Genomic DNA, 17,902 nt, shown 5'->3' with positions numbered 1-17,902 from the left:
GTGAAATCATAAAAATAAAATTTCAACAATTTAATCATAATAGCAAATCGTACTTTTTTATAGCTAATTAATTACTTATAATAGATTATTATTGTTATTTGGTAAAATTTATTTAACGTATTTCACACATCTTATGATAGGAAAGCCTTTGAACAAAAGAGGAAAAGTTGATCTCGATATACTTTAGACCGAGATATCCTTTTTTTCAAACGTTCAAACGTTTTTGAAAAGGCAGCTTCAGCTTTACGTAGAATTATGGTCTTTTCTGATTCAAAATAATATTTTGTTCAGCAACCAGTTTGGATTTGTTAAAGGAGGCGTCAAACTGTCAATGGGATGTTTACTTTCATTGGATTAAGTCATCAAGGCCTCTGGATAGAGGCATGTCTGCTGTATGGTGTCATTTTTCGATGTTGCGAAAGGCATTCGACCCATGGTTCCTCATGAGCGTCTACTGAGAAAGCTCTGAGAGCTTTGGTATTACGTGGGTGTCGCCCAAAACAGTGGTTTTCTTCTTACTAGAAAGAACGTCGTACAAGTTTTAGACATTGCCTTTTGTGGATGGAACCACTTTTAATAGCATTGGCATTCTGATGTTGTCAAACTGTTAAGGGCGGGATGTGTGTTGTACCCCAGGGTTCTATTCTGGGTCACCTCTTTTAGTTTATTTTATATAATTAATCGATCTTAGAAAATGTAATCTCAGATGCCCACTTGTGCTTGTTTGCGGGGACGACAACATCAAATTGTGATAAGAGGAGCCAAATGTCGTGAAATCATGGAGGTAAAAACCTTTTGTAGAATCCTAACACGGATTTAGTCCAATGGTTCCAAGAAAAATGTGATTATTTATCAACTACTAATTAAAACCACATTACTTGTATTTGCTTTCAAAAGAAAGCATAATGATGACCTTAGTGTTTGGTGTTGATGATGTAGAAGTCTTTTCTGAACAAAGCGTTAAAGTATTTGGGCTTATCTATTGACAGAAATTTAAGTTTTTACTGTCATATTTCAAGCGACCGTGGCGCAGTCGGATAAGTTCTGGAATATTTTTAATGTGTAGGTTTTCTACATTTCGTAAACCCAACTGATGTTTATGCCTTACAACATATTATGCACTTATTTTTCCTTTCCTTTCTTTATGCGGTAAAACCACTCTGGGAGTTCCGAGAGATGCCTAATACGCAATTGTATCATCCTTTGTCTCCCCACATGCAACAGTAATTGAGGGCAATGCGAATTGTTTCTGGCATTCGCTCAAAGAGAGTCTTGCAAATCTGTTTTTTAAGAAAGCTTGAAGTTCTATGACATTCCTTTGTGTTTACATTTTTTACACTTTGATTGATGTTTTTTTAAGAAGATCCATGGTATTTTTTCAAATATCTTGTCCCTCAATCTGGATATAACCTTGCGAAAAAAAAACAAAAAATGGAATGTTCATTACCATACTCTTCCTTCTTTAAGCACATTTACAACCTATTACGGTACTGTATAATTGTTCAACGCCTCTCCATAATTTATTTTAAATCTAACTTGGATCTAAACTATTTTAATTGATAATGATCAAGTCCATTTCTAATTGAAAATTGTTTTTATTCTATAGAAGAGTATATTTAAAGTAGATAGGAGTACCATACATACAACTTGCTAGTAGTTTTTAGTTTATATTTATTTTGACGCAAGCCAATGCATGTACTTATTGTTATTTTGGCAAATATAAAGAAATTTTGACTTTGGACTTTAATTTTCAAGTTAAACCTTTTTTAGCACTTTTAATAAACACATGGGAATCGTTTAAATCCTTCTATAACTTCCAGGACATGGACTGGAAACGAAGTTTCTAGGTCAAAGGATATTCTCTATATAAGGGAGACTAAATTTGACTCTAGTACACACCCCGACCGCCAACACCCTCTCACCCCCTCCCCCCACGGCGCCTTCCCTCGCCCATTTCACCCCGGCCTCCCCCCGCCCACCCTCCTCGACTCATCCGCGTCCTGCATCCCCACAACCGACAGCTTTTCCCACCTCCGCTCCACAGACACTCTTCGCCCCCGCAGCCGCGGTCTCATCTCCCGAACCCCGCCACTCAACCCATCTTGCCACCTTCTCGGCACCGCACCCCACGCGTCTCGTCCCCCCAGTCTACCACAACCGCCCGACAGCTCTCCGGTGGGCGCACTCAGGGCTCTCTGCACCACATCCGCGATACCCGGTACTCACTTGCACGCGCAGCCGCTGTGGGCCACCACTCGAGCTGCCTTCGACGGGCGCTGCCCGGCCACCATCGACGGCCCCCTCAAGACACCCGCCTGCAGGCTCGTCTCGCCCCGTACGGGCACACCTACCTTTTTTGCGGCCTGCCAGATCTTCGACCCCCTCCACACGTAAGCTGCACGCGCCGCCTTGGCCACTCCTCCCCGACTACCGGCAACTCGCATCCACCCCCCATCCAACAAAGTCCCTTGTCCCCCCCACCACAGCTAAACCTCTACAGCACCCGCCCTACCCGCTAGCCTCTGTGGTCCCTTCGCTCCTTGTTCCTACCGGCTTCCCCATCCACCACCCCTCGTCCCCTCCGCCCACGGTCGCCCCTCCCCCCCAGAGCAGCCCGCAGTGCCCCGAACACACCCTCCGTACCTACCCCCGTCTCGTATTCTACACTGCTCCCACCCCGTGCCATTATGCTGCCACCGGACACTTTCCCCCCCTCCCGGCTCCCCCTCCACGCCCGCTACCCGATCCCGCCCACCCACACCAGCCCCACGCCCCTCCCGCCACAACACTGGGCCACACGGCCCCCTCGCCCCCCAAGCGCCGCACCTCTCCTTCCCGTCACCCCCGCCCAGACTCCCCTCCACTCCCCGCCCTCGCAGTGTCCTACCTTCCCCACCCAGCCCTAACACCGCCCGACAACTTCGCGCACACCACCGTGTCCACGCCTTCCGCCCTCCTGCTTCCCGGCTCCTCCCTACCCCTACACTTTGTTTCAAATCTGCTTACGTGAACGATATGTAAAAAATAAAAGAGTATGACGGATTTCATTTAAAGGTATGTATAAATTCTTTTTAGTAGCTATAATTGTGAAAAAATGTAGGTGAGCAAAAAATATAAAAAAAAACAATTAGAATTCTCATACAAGATATAAGTTTACACGTTACGTTTGTGTTATATTACATTTAAAAATTATTCTGTGTATATATTTTAAAGAGTTAATAATTTAATTTATAAAAATTCCTTTTAAAGAACTTTTTTTCACAACCTAATCATTCTTAGTAAATGTTAATTTCTTAAAGTTAAGCGATTCAGTTTCAAACACTGAGTTTTACTTCTGGCAGTAAACGACCGTGATCTGGTATACGAGTGTATCAAGTTTTGTCCTGCAGTAAGTTCTTCAACAACTAATCAACTAGAAATATCTGTGCAACTCTAATAATACATTAACTATTACCATGGATCCACAATCTTTTTATGCTGATTTAGCAAAGAAACAATACATGACTACTATGTTGGTCAAAAACCGTGTTATTTTTCCTTTTTGGCACGTTCAATACTACAAGTAATTCCAATTATCAAAGTTAAATGATAAATTATGAAAGTTGGTAACATACTCCCTCAAAAATATAATATAAGCCAAGGATGTAATTTGCTAAACTTGAAGACATTAACCGAAATTGTATTAAATTTATAATTGATTGATTTTTATTACGTTAACAACCATGCAGAAGAAAGGCTGCAATACTTGTTCAAATTTAAAGCATAAAGGTAAACCGATAAAATAATGTACTACATACTAGCAATTTCAAATGGGAAACCCCCAACACTAAAGTTATATGAACAGCATAAAACCGATATGATCATTCCATTAAATGCCCTTACCGTATTAGCGTAGGGAAAAAACAGATATTTACTGCACCCAATATCATTTCTGATCCCGGAATTTACGTTTATGCCCACATAGGTAAAACCACTTTGGTACAACACTTCATATTATGATACCGCTCCAATGAATTATCAAAATTGTAGTTAAAATTCTATAAACGTAATTTTAGTAATTAATATTGTATTTATGACTCTTTTTTATTCACTATTTATTTTTAATTGTAACTTTTGTAGACGAGATATGCGTGCGGAAACTAAATAATATTTTTTTGGACCCATGAATTTAAAAACTATTCTAATAGCCTAGGGCTTTTCTTATAATCACCTTACCCGTTAATTCACAGAAACTAAAATTCAAACAGTGAAAAATAGAAAATTTTTAAGGACCCGTATCCTTCAAAATTAACATTTAATTAAAAATATTAAAATTCCTTGAATAAATAACACCAAAAGTTGTTGATTAAATTTACAGCCACTGTTTATTAGCTATAACATATAGGAATAATTGAAAACAATAAGAAAATTGTGCACGTATGCAAAGATGTTTAAACTAATATCACCGTGTGACAAACATTTATGAAATTTACAAAACTTCAAAATCCACTCTTCCCCCCAGAGACGTTACAATTAAATGACACAGATGTTTTAATAAAATAATTTGTTCAAACTTGTAACTTCATTAAATAGTAATATAATTAATCAAAATTAAATTTTTTACGTACGGTAATATACAACAACATGATTTAGATTGATAATGTGTTTTATATCTATTAATTTATATTTACCTCTAACATGCGTACTTCGATTATAATGATGGACAGATATTCAAATATTACATGTTACCAATAAAAAAATAAAAGTGTTGTTTGTATTTAACATATATTAATCCAAAGTATAGGGTTGCACAAGGCTCCAGTTTACTCGGCTCCTGCACTTTTATAAATTATATAAAGTGATAATTCCTAAATAAATATTAACTTCTGATGACGTAATTTGTTTTTGTATATAGCAGATAATCTGACAGATGAAATATCTGAATTTCATTGCAATATTGAACGAAATTACGTTACATTTTAATACATTCATTTTTTTAGGGAATTATAATTAACTGAATCTCTATCATAAAAGTGAATCTTAATAATACGTTTCTCAATCAACCACAAAATTAGACTAACTTTAAACAAAAAACTACAAGTTTCTTGGGGAATCCTCAACTCGATATCATTTCTTGGAATTGACATAATGAATTGTTTTAAAAAAGGTAAATAAATAAACTTAACTCAGTAAAAATAAGCAAAAAATTTAAGGATGAAACCTCGGAATGAAAGATAATAAGCTAAAAAAAATTTGCAAAACGTCTTTTATTTTTTTATGGTATAAAACTTACCTCAAAAGGTCATCAGATAAGCACGTGTAGGCGACTTAAGATATTTAAGGTCAAAGGTTCACGAAAATCAGTTTTTTGAAATATATCTTGTTTCCCTTTACGCTATAATGACTTTAAAAGGTGGTTAGAGAAAATTGCTAGAACGAAAAATTCTCTTCAAACTTTTGTTTGTAGTAATTTTATGTATAGTTTAACCCTTTTTGAGATACAGCGCAAAGGAGTAAGGGGGACCGCTTACGATTAATGCGAGGTCAGCCAAGTAGAATACAAATAAAATAAATGAGTTATATTGTTTAATGTATTTCACTTACATATTTAAATCAATTCAGCTCCTCAAACTATTTAAAACCAAAAAAACTGCTACATGTACAAGAATTATTTGAATATGGGAGGTAAGTATTTTCTTTAGCAACGTATAATGCTCCGAAATCAGAAGACGATATATGACTATTTTTCGATACACCTAGTTCATCAAATGCAAACAAGACTCAACAAACCCAGTGCAGTTATCAAAGTCTTCCACCTTCAAGTTACAGCAGCTCGTCAGCATATCCTTCCGTGTCTATTATCAAGACCCAAATTTGGTTGGGAAATGATTTAGAACCCCAGGAATTCGGCCTGGGTACTGCAAATAATGAACTTCCTGGAACCAATAACAACCATTATTACCACCAGCACCAGAAGATACTGCTGGAATACAATATTTTGCAATTGCATAAGAAAGGTTGCAGTTCTAATTGTCGGGATGCAGGAAATCAGGGATTGCGATGCACTTTAATTTGTGGGGCAGTCGTAATAGGACAATCATGCCTCAACGCTTCATCAAACTTCAGATGATTGTTAATGATAGAAAGTGGAATATGCACCTGAGTATTCTTGAATCTTTCCTATTCTGATATTTTAGTAAACGAGAATGATGATAATAATGAATCCGATATTGAGACAGCCAGAGGAATAAGAAGATGAGACGATGAACAAGAAAGAAAATTAAAACAAAAAATATTAATCATTAATATAAAAAAATTTTTGTTGTTAACTTTAATAAATTTGATTATTGGGATCAATAAATAAATATATAATTAAAAACTCATTTGAAATATTTTCTTTTAATATTTGTATGTTTGGTAAAAATAAAATAAGTTATATCATTGTAGGAGAATATATAATTTATAATTTAATATCTAATAAATATGGTATATTAAATAAAAATATTAAATAATAAAAACTTTAATAAATAAATTTATAATAATAGTAACTGAATAATTAACCCCAATATAACTCATGACCTTAATCGATTTTCGGCATGACCTTTTGAACCTTAAATATCTTTAATTCGCGTGACGCGGGGGTTTGTTTTTTATTTAACATGAAACTTGTGAGGTAAGTTTTATACCATCAAATAAAGACGTAGTGCAATATTTTTAGCTTATTATCATTCATTTTTTTCTTTTTCTTTTACGAGGTTGTATCTTTTATTTTACCGGGACATCTAAACTTGGATTGCGTACACATACAGTGTACTTTGAAAAAAAAAAAAACAAACACTCACGTCATTGAAACGACAATTATTTTGTAAATCTTTACGTTTATATAAACATCCCATTAAGTTTGGAGTAGTATTCTTTTAATGAGGCAGTCATATTCAAATTTTAAGTACAATTTTCAAGATAACAAATATAATCTGTGGACCAATATTTTTGGTCCAGTCACTTTTTCAAAAGTATATAACATAACAGATCCTTCTTTGTTTATTTGCAAAACGTTTTTATACACTAAAGAATAAATCTAAATGTATATCCGCCAAAGACCATTCATTGTTACTTGCGCTAAACTAAGCTCATAAATATAAAAGAACAGGTAACATTTTTACATCTTTAAATAATTAACGAATAATGTTATAAAATTATATTCACATACATCTTAGGTATTAAAAAGCAGTTTTAAACTTTCAGATCTCTCAAAAAACTAATCTAGGTGGTCTGGATAGTAATTTGGCTCTTAAGGAAATAAACATTAAAAGCATATTATACAGCTTAATTTTCGAAACACAAAGTGATATTTGAGAAAAATCAGGAAAATAATTTGGTAAAAAATTTGGAGGATATTTGTTATGTGTATCATATTTTGCCTCTTTTCATAAATTAATCTTTCAAGAAAAACTTTCACGAATTAAAAAGTTACAGACTTTTATAGTTAGTATCCCAATTAAAGTTTAAAAACTAAACATTTTACAGTCCTATTGTACATGGCGAAGAGAATTACTAGGATGTATATTTCATGAATATAAAACGTAGGCAGATTAAAAGTTCACTAAATCATGGGCCAAAATGTAAGAGTTTCATCACTTGGAAACAATAATTTTACACACAACGGTCAAAGCACCATTTCCACTCCATGTCAAACATTTGCAATGCCCCAGGCGTTAAATGGCAGTAACGTAAATGGTCGTTTGGACGGCTTTCCAAATGGGAATGTTGTTGTGTGGACAATCAAACAAATAACTGCGGAAAGTAAAACTGTTGCAGTGTCACATCACAAGCGATTTTAACTGTTTACATAGCGTAAATAGTATTACGCCAATACAAATAATCATTTATCTTCTACCATATAAAGAGATATGATGGATTTTTTTTGTCTAGTTTATAGATAATCATGAACTATAACAATTTTCATCTATTATATAAATGATTGTGTTAGAGGTAAAGGAAACACCAATCATTCATTCGAGGACCACGTGCAGTGAAAATCTACAATGTGTTGCTCGAAATAATGAATAAAATTAAGTCCTTACTACTCCAATCCACTCGTGTTTGCACCACGCCCAGTACGTCAACTGTCTAGTATACCTTCTTTGATGACCTCTAGAACATTCTTGAAACTCAGAAAATTTTTATCTCTCGGCGTTAAAAAATATAAGCTTATCTTTCCATTTAAAAACCATACATAACCCAATTGTGCAAAACAAGTCAGAACAAACCACAGTAAAAAATTAGTATTTTAAAAACTTAATTTAGAACCGGCAGGAAATATTTCTTTTGGTACGTTGGTTAGGGGGGGGGGTTATGGACAACTGTACACCTAAAAATGTTGGAATCCTTTCAACTTTAGTTGAGAGTTTTCAGAAAGGTAGTGTGAAATATAATTTATGGAAAGTTTAATAATTAGTTTAAAAATAGAAAACGTTTAAAAAGTAGGGTATATTAATTTTGTGTAGTGTCTTTTTGCCTTTCAAATTTTAGGATTCAGTAATGAAAATTATATATGTTTGTAAAAAAATATTTTAGGACTCAATAATAATATTTTTTATATTTGAAATAAATTATATATTCTTATATTTTTTTTTGGCGTAGTTTTATTTAAACATATAATTTTCCTACATCGTTAGGAAACAAGGTCACTGACTGAAAAACTGTAGCTCATAAATGTAATAGTTAAATTAATAGCTAATTCTTAAAATGTTTATTGTATCGCGTTACCGAATCGACCAAAAGTAATACTTTAAAAGCTTTAGTGAAGTGTAAAGCCTATTCCAGTTTTGTCTTTTTTCTAGGGAATTTATTATATGAGGCCTTATTATTATTATCGCGTTTAAAAAACGTCTTAAACGGAAAATTACTTTTACTATCAATATAATGGTAAGTGATACCAAGTATTCATCACCATATCAAATTACTGCAGTTTTTTATATTTTTCCCTTTGGTTACTCTCTAAATTTTATCGGCCATTACAGTCTTTTAACTGTTCTTTGTTATATAAATATTCTTAAAACACATGCCAAACTGGTATAAAAGCCGGGTGGTTCAAGTGACAGTAAGAGCGTCTCAGGACTGACATCAACGTGCCGGAAACTGTTTCAATTGTTATTTTCAAAGTTCGTGTTACTATATAAATAACTGATCGTATGCCACCCAATAGACGCATGCTGTTGGTGACAGCCAACAGCGTGTCTTGGTAAACAACTACGCATAGGAAACTATTTTAATTTTTATACACGAACTCCTGGTTGTACACAAATACCTGGACCTTACGCTGACCCGAAATATACACATGCTAGCAATGAAGTAACGGCGCAGTATTAACGTGTAAGGATGTCATCACACGCCTGAAACGGTTCTTCCAATTGTGTATAAAAATTGTGTGTTATACATAATAAAAAACGAACGAACAGTCATCGGTTTGTAAAGTAGAGGCAGCATCATGGTCAAGCTGGACATTACGCGCCAAAAAAACCATTTCAGTTGTTATTACAAATCTTTTGTACTACTATAATATACAAACGACGGGACAGTAATCGGTGTAAAAGTAATAGCAGGCGCGCATGTCTATCTGACATTTTGCGCCGGAAACTGTGCCAGTTGATATTACACTACTCGTGTTCTATATGCCTCTGAACACGCGCCGGACGACGGATAGATATATACCGGCGTTGTGGTGAGGAGCATGCCAGACCATGTCAGGACTGGACGTGACGCCCGGACGGAAACTGTTTTGCAATTGTTGTTTTTGTTAACATTTTTGTTTTCGTTTGCGCCCATTCACACTAAAATGCACGGTTGTCTCTGCTAATATAGAATTGATTTTGAAATGTGAGGTAAGCGGTCATTATATAATTTGTGAAAATTATCTCTTAATATTTATATTTCTTTTGTATTACGTATGCTCTTACTGTTTATTCTATTCCAAATCATTAATACGTTGTTCATAAATAAATTTTAGTACAAAAATCTTATTCATATAATCGGCAGCTCGTTTGTAAAAATTTGTTTGTTGTAATTTAGCTTGTACTCACAGTAAATTCTGTGGTAAGAATACCGACTGAAAAAAGGAATAGCTAATCATTTAGAAGCTAGGATCGTAAAAAATACATTGAATCAATGTAGATAATGAATTCATTCAGTACTTGAATTTTTACTTACTTATACGATCTTAGACAATAAACATTATCCATTAATAATGTGTTAACAACAAAACGCAATTAAAAATTTACTATTTAAAGAAACACCATTATCTGCACAAGCGTGTTTATATCTGTGACCTTTTTGAATTATTTTATATTCAATCAACTTTTAATAAAAAGGGTCAATCATAATTTACCAAACGAAATTGCAAAACCAAAGCTTAAATCGTTCAGAGGCTACGAATGTCTGAACATTAAATAAAAACAGGTAAACTAATCGAGACAAAATGTATGAAATATAATCACTGTTTGTGTCTCATTTTTAATCTCTAAAATCATTTGTCCCGTGTCTTCCCCACATCTAAGACCCATGTTCATATAGTGAAATATTGTTATCTTGACCTGAGCAATAACATTTCTATACCTTTTGTTCAGAAAAGAGTTACCGGGCACCCCGAATATATTTTGTAAATGTAAATGAATTCATAGGATTTTATAATTTTGCAAGCATTTACAGTGTTTGTATTTACAAGCGTTGACACTACATAATTTTCATGTTTTTCTCGTAATTTTGGAATTTCATAAGGTTGGTCAATTAGTATTTCTAGGTAAAAAATTACTTTTGTTATTATAATTTTTTGTGGTCATCTAATTCTTATTAAACCCCAAACAGCTTGTGTTTTCAACAATAAAACTCGAAGGGACCTCGAATTCCAAGGACTCCTCTGTCTCATATGAGACTGACTAGATAAACTAAGCTTATAATAATGCAGTCCTTAAAACTTATAACAGAAACTAGCTTTTTGTAAAATGCATAAGGTTATGTCTCCATTTGGAATGTACTCAAAACCATTTATGTATACAGTATTACAGTATACAAACACTGAGCTCTGTGATCTGTTACACTACCGGACAGTAATTTAAGTACCTAATGCGTTACAACTCATGTTGTGTCGTTTTATATTCAGGTCTGATGTTTACAATAAGTGATTATATTAAATTTAACGTAATGGCGCTACAGTAATTCTTTATTATGTGGACTACTATAACTAATATAGTTTGCATAACTTCTATAAGAATTTGGTAAGGGAAAGGGAGCGGGGGGGAACTAGGATTGATTCAAACCCCATCACCTTACTTATGAAATGTGTATATATAAATGATATATAAAACTTTTGTTAACGCCTCTATTTTTTACATTTTATAAACTTTTTTACGGAAATACAATTTGCCATTACACAACCCTCAGGATTTCACAATTTCCTATAGCCAATTATTACGATTGTGAAAAAATATGTATATTAATTGCACTGTATAATTGGTTTTTTTAATATAAGATTTCGAATATTAAATTGTAAACTTAAATAATTTTCAAAATAACAGCAGGGACCTAAAGATATATATAATTTTTTTATTATATTATTCAGTAAATTATTGTATAGTAACTATTCATCGCTACTTTAAAATATTAGTTTACGGGGACTTAAAAATAAATATGCGTAAATTAAAATTGACTATTGAAATATTAGGAGGCCTCTTATATGATTGGAGTTTAAATTATACTTGTGGTCTAAATAAACATTTGTTATAAAGTCTGCCTGAATTAACTTGCAGGAAATCATCAGGGTTTATATAAAAAAATTGTATTTCTTGCACAATTAAATTTATTATTAAAAACTCTTTCACGGGTTTACGGCATCATTAGGTTATTGTTAACAGAATAAATGTGTAAAGATATATTAAAATATAATAAAATAGTTAGAATCAAAATTTAAAAACCTAATTGTAGATACCAAATAAATTATAAAAGTATTATGTACAAAAAAATATGGTTTGCAATTCATAATTTTTAAATAGATTTTGTTATTTACTGGGTGGTAGAAAACTGCACCATTTGTAAATGTATTATCAGACATAAAATCGGAAGATAAATTAAAAATTTATTTTCCATTTTCTTTTTTGTTTAAGTCATAATAATGATATAAGAAGTTACTTAACAAAAAAAACAAACAAAGAGGAAACCAAGAATGTATTATATAAAATTTACTGCGGACTGAAAAATATGTTCTATGTCAGAGAAAAATAATGAGTTGTGTAAACTAGACTAAAATATCATATTTATAATTAAAAAAAACATTGAAAATCTAAGTGAGTGGAAACTACTATAAAGAAAATCACCAGTATACATTTTAATATCAAGTGCGGTTTGTAAAGTATTTGGCTGGACTGAAAAGTAACAAAATTGAAAGTGCATGCTTATAATGGTTTTGAAAGATGAATCTATTTCCCAACTTTCTGTAAAATTTGACTGACATTTTTCTACCATTAGTAAAAGAAGAAATCCATACAGAAATTATGAGTCCGGGCCACAAATCTATATTTTTCTAATTTTTATTAATTATTAGTATTTACAATTATGTAGTTTTAAATGTTATTTTAACTATTTTATCATATGGCTTTTTTCCATTTTAATTGTCCAGGTTGATGAGCTTAAACAGGAGTGTGTTCTGGTTGTTTATGGGATAATTTGTATAAATGTAATTACTATTTGGATGATAAGGTAAACGTTCTGTCAGAGACATTGTACAAGTCTGTATTAACAAATCTATTTCATCTAAGAAATGTAAGTAATAAAAGAAATGTAGGTCCGTGGGTCAATTGAAGTTATCAAAAAAAAATTAATTGTATTATAGAGATAAAGTTGTATAAATGATACGTTTAGATCCAAAGATAGAGAAATAAGGGAAGAATATATGTTAATGAGAAATAGAGTTAAGAGAATTATTAGGGACGAGAGGAATTCTTATTTAAAAAAATTATTTAAGTGAGGAGGAGATCAAGTCGAGATATGTGGAAAACTCATTAGAGATCAGGGAGCAGGGTAAACAATCGAAAAACAGCTAGGTGATCCGGTTGTTCTGTTGGATTGTCTCAATGAATGATTTATGTGGAATAAATAATGAAATAGACAGGGATTTGATTGAATATTATTAAAAATAAGAGATGTTTGGAAGCAATTAATTTTAACTTCACAGCAAATAACTGTTGAAGCTGTTTACAAAGCAATTATGGATATATCATCTAACGTTGTGGGTAATGACGATATACATATAAAGTTTATTAGATTGATTTTTCATGAAATACGAGATGTGTTGTTACACGTTTTTAATTTTTCTTTGTTATATAGTAGCTATCCAAGTCAATGGAAAAATGCATTAATTCTTCCGTTACCTAAAGTTAAGAGTCCTATAGAAACTAAAGATTATAGCCTATTAATATATTGTGTGTTTTGGGTAAAATAGTGGATAAGTTGGTGTATCAACAATTATCTATATATGTTAATGAGTGTAATATTTTATGTAAATACCAATCTGGAATATAGACCAATGTATAGTACTCAGACGGCTCTGATTAGGATTACGGACGATATAAGGTTTGTCAATGGATAAAAGGGAAATAGTAGTCTTTACACTTCTAGATTTCAGTCGTGCTTACGACTGTGTAAATCATGAGTTGTTATAGCAGTTTTGGAGTCTTATAATATTAGTGACAATGTAGTTCAATGGTTCAGATCATATCTATTGAATAGAAATCAACGAGTAAAAACTAGTGGTGGAATGTTATCCAATTGGGAAGATTAATCCTGTAGGAGTTCCCCAGGGATCAACATTGTCTGCCTTACTTTTCTCACTTTATATAAATAGAATATATGAAATTATTATGTTTAGCAAATTTATGTGTGTTATGCTGATGATATGCAGCTGTACATAAGTTGTAATATAAATAAGGTAAATGAAGCGTTTGATGCAATGAACGCCGATTTATGTAATATTTGTAGCTGGGTGTAAAAGTCATGGGTTAAATTTGAATGCTTTAAAATGTAAGTCTATGATATTGGGAACCTCCCGAACCTTAGCAAATATAGATTATGAAAATGTATTACCGATCGTGATTGAAGGAACAGTAACTGAAATATGAAAATAGTTTTGTAAATTTAGGTCTTAATATGTCAAACACTTTATCTTGGGCCGAGCAGGTGGATAGTATAGTTAAGAAAAGTTTATCAATGTTTATACCAGTTTAAAAGACTTAGTTTTAATCCATCAGTACATGTAAAGAAACTAATGATTCAGACATTGGTGTTCCCATTTTTTGATTACGCTCAAGCAGCATAATTGTGATTTAAATAACTCACGAATGAAATAAATTACAGGTCGCACAGAATGCGTGTATAAGATATATTTATAACCTAAAACTTGATGATCATGTAACTATTTATTATTGGAATTTAAGATGGTTAAAAATTAGAGAAAGATTAGAATATTCAGTGTTTAACAATGTTTGTTTAAGATATTGAAATATGAAAAACCGGATTATCTGTTTGAGCGTTACGTTAGTATGTATAATGTTCATCAAAGAAACACTCGTTTTGGAAGCACAACTTTGCGTTTTCCTATTCACAGAACGGTGATTTATACAAATTCTTTTCATGTAAAATCTATTAGACTAATGAGTGTTTTAGACAATAATATAAAAAATGTTCCCTCAGAACAAACTTTTAAAAAATTATTGAAGGACAAGTTAGTAAAAAGATATGAGTAATGTGTTAATGTACGTCATCCGTAAGCAGGAAAAATTAATTCTTATCTTGTGATGTATGATTTTATTGTAATACACGTTTTATTTTGAGAATCGATTTGTTAGCTTTAAAAGGTAGTCTAAATTTGAAAATTTAAGCATTGTAGGATAAACTGATTAAAATCATATAGATTTATATTAATTGTCTAGAGTAACTCCACTTATGTTTGTTGCTGTTAATTTGATTAAGTAATAGTTTTATTATATTTAAAACAGTAAAAATGTGTTTTTATGTGTGCAATATAAAAAGTAGAAACATTTGCGCATTTAAGTTTAAGTAAATAAATTAAATAGATTAATATAAATTGTGTAAACTTTTTCCGTAGAAATAATTGTAGCTAGTGTTTTCTAAATCTACCAAAATTAGAAAGTAAAGTAATTTTAGTCAAATAATATATTATAATTAACAATTCAATTTAAAGTTTAGATAAAGTTAAAGTAAGATTATTATGATTTAAATAATAGTCAATGTTTCATGTGTGTTAGTATAAAATATGATTTAAATAAGAATATAGTTGTAGAAAAAGAGTTTTACAACACATAATAAAATAGAATAAGATATAAAAATAGATATAAAAAAATGTAATTTGATAAAACAGGGCTACTGCTCAAACATTGTATTACATATGAATATGTGTTGCCTGTCATGGTGGTGGAGTGGACCATTGGTCTAAACCATGGCAGGATAAATAAAGAAAGTACAAAGTATCTCTCTCTCTCTCTCTCTCTCTCTCTCTCTCTCTCTCTCTCTCTCTCTCTCTCTTCTCTCTCTCTCTCTCTCTCTCTCTCTCTCTCTCTCTCTCTCTCTCTCTCTCTCTCTCTCTTGTGTTATCTGAAACATTTTAAAAGCCTATTAACGAGGCGTTTTACTCTATATCTTGTGGATAACTATGAATTGATACGCCATGATAGGGAGGGGAAGGAGGGTGGGGGTTTAGCCGTCTATTTGAGGAAGTGTTTCAGTTATAGGGTGATAGCATCTTCACAGGCTGTGCATTGTATGAAACCTGAATTCTTAATCATAGAACTATCGCATTGTAATTGGAAGTTATTATTGTGTGCAGTATATCGACCTCCTAAACTAGGGTATATTTCAGATTTTTTCGATGTTTTAGCCAATTTCTTCCAGTGTATAAATATGTCTTAGTAATAGGAGACTTTAACATAAATTTAGGTATGATCGTGTGTTTTTTCGAAAAAACGTATTTATTGGATACTGTTTAAAAATTTGAATATGTCTATATTACCATTAAACCCAACATACCACAGACCAGAATCTGAAACTTGGCTAGATATCATGTTTACAAACGATTTGAGAATAGAGTGAACGATTATGGGCAGATTTCTATATCTGGGCTTTCTTATCATGATTTTCATTTATACAGAGATAAATTAAAAACTAAATTGTATGTAAATAAAAATATAAGTGTAGTCAGAGATTTTAAGAATAGTCCAGATTGATGAACTTAAACAGGAGTGTGTTGGGTTGTTATGGGATAATTTGTATAACCTGTAATACTATTGATGATAAGGTAAAGTTCTGTCAGAGACATTGTCAAGTCTGTATAACAAATATATTCATCTAAGAAATGTAAGTAATAAAAGAAATGTATGTCCGGTGGGTCAATGAAGATATCAAAAAATTAATTGTAAATAGAGATAAGTTGTATAAATGTTACGTTAGATCCAAAGATAGAGAAATATGGGAAGAATATAGGTTAATGAGAAATAGAGTTAAGAGAATTATTAGGGACGAGAGGAATAAATATTTAAAAAATTATTTAAGTGAGGAGAGATCAAGTCGAGATATGTGGAAACTCATTAGAGATCAGGGAGCAGGTAAACAATCGAAACAGCTAGGTGATCCGGTTGTTCAGTTGGATTGTCTCAATGATTATTTATGTGGCATAAATAATGAAATAGACAGGGATTTGATTGAATATTATAAAAATAAGAGATGTTTGGAAGCAAATAATTTTAACTTCACGCAAATACTGTTGAAGCTGTTTACAAAGCAATTATGGATATATCATCTAACCGCTGTGGGTATGACGATATACATATAAAGTTTATTAGATTGATTTTTCATGAAATACGAGATGTGTTGTTACACGTTTTTAATTTTTCTTTGTTATATAGTAGCTATCCAAGTCAATGGAAAAATGCATTAATTCTTCCGTTACCTAAAGTTAAGAGTCCTATAGAAACTAAGATTTTTAGACCTATTAATATATTGTGTGTTTTGGGTAAAATAATGGATAAGTTGGTGTATCAACAATTATCTATATATGTTAATGAGTGTAAATATTTATGTAAATACCAATCTGGATATAGACCAATGTATAGTACTCAGACGGCTCTGATTAGGATTACGGACGATATAAGGTTTGTCAATGGATAAAAGGGAAATAGTAGTCTTACACTTCTAGATTTCAGTCGTGCTTACGACTGTGTAAAATCATGAGTTGTTATTAGCAGTTTTGGAGTCTTATAATATTAGTGACAATGTAGTTCAATGGTTCAGATCATATCTATTGAATAGAAATCAACGAGTAAAAAACTAGTGGTTGGAATGTTATCCAATTGGAAGATTAATCCTGTAGGAGTTCCCCAGGGATCAACATTGTCTGCCTTACTTTTCTCACTTTATATAAATAGAATATATGAAATTATTATGTTTAGCAAATTTATGTGTTATGCTGATGATATGCAGCTGTACATAAGTTGTAATATAAATAAGGTAAATGAAGCTGTTGATGCAATGAACGCCGATTTATGTAATATTTGTAGCTGGTGTAAAAGTCATGGGTTAAATTTGAATGCTTTAAAATGTAAGTCTATGATATTGGGAACCTCCCGAACCTTAGCAAATATAGATTATGAAAATGTTTACCGATCGTGATTGAAGGAACAGTACTGAAATATGAAAATAGTTTTGTAAATTTAGGTCTTAATATGTCAAACACTTTATCTTGGGCCGAGCAGGTGGATAGTATAGTTAAGAAAGTTTATCAATGTTTATACCATTTAAAAGACTTAGTTTTAATCCATCAGTACATGTAAAGAAAACTAATGATTCAGACATTGGTGTTCCC

The 17,902-nt window shown here is 32.3% G+C and overlaps 1 protein-coding gene across 1 annotated transcript; it reads left to right on the top strand.

Moving 5' to 3' along the window:
• Window positions 1–1,892: 1,892 nt before the first annotated feature.
• On the top strand, window positions 1,893–3,010 carry LOC124374826 (vegetative cell wall protein gp1-like; the record flags this gene model as incomplete). Its single annotated transcript, XM_046832973.1, has 1 exon — window positions 1,893–3,010. A coding segment is annotated over one exon (1,118 nt), but the record flags the coding sequence as incomplete, so codon positions are not given.
• Between the last annotated feature and the right edge of the window lie 14,892 nt (window positions 3,011–17,902).

Source organism: Homalodisca vitripennis, unplaced genomic scaffold (genome assembly GCF_021130785.1).
Source record: "Homalodisca vitripennis isolate AUS2020 unplaced genomic scaffold, UT_GWSS_2.1 ScUCBcl_10330;HRSCAF=19160, whole genome shotgun sequence".
NCBI classification, from domain to species: domain Eukaryota; kingdom Metazoa; phylum Arthropoda; class Insecta; order Hemiptera; family Cicadellidae; genus Homalodisca; species Homalodisca vitripennis.
The sequence above is the reverse complement of the archived record's forward strand: the minus strand, read 5'-3'. Positions and strand labels throughout refer to the sequence as shown.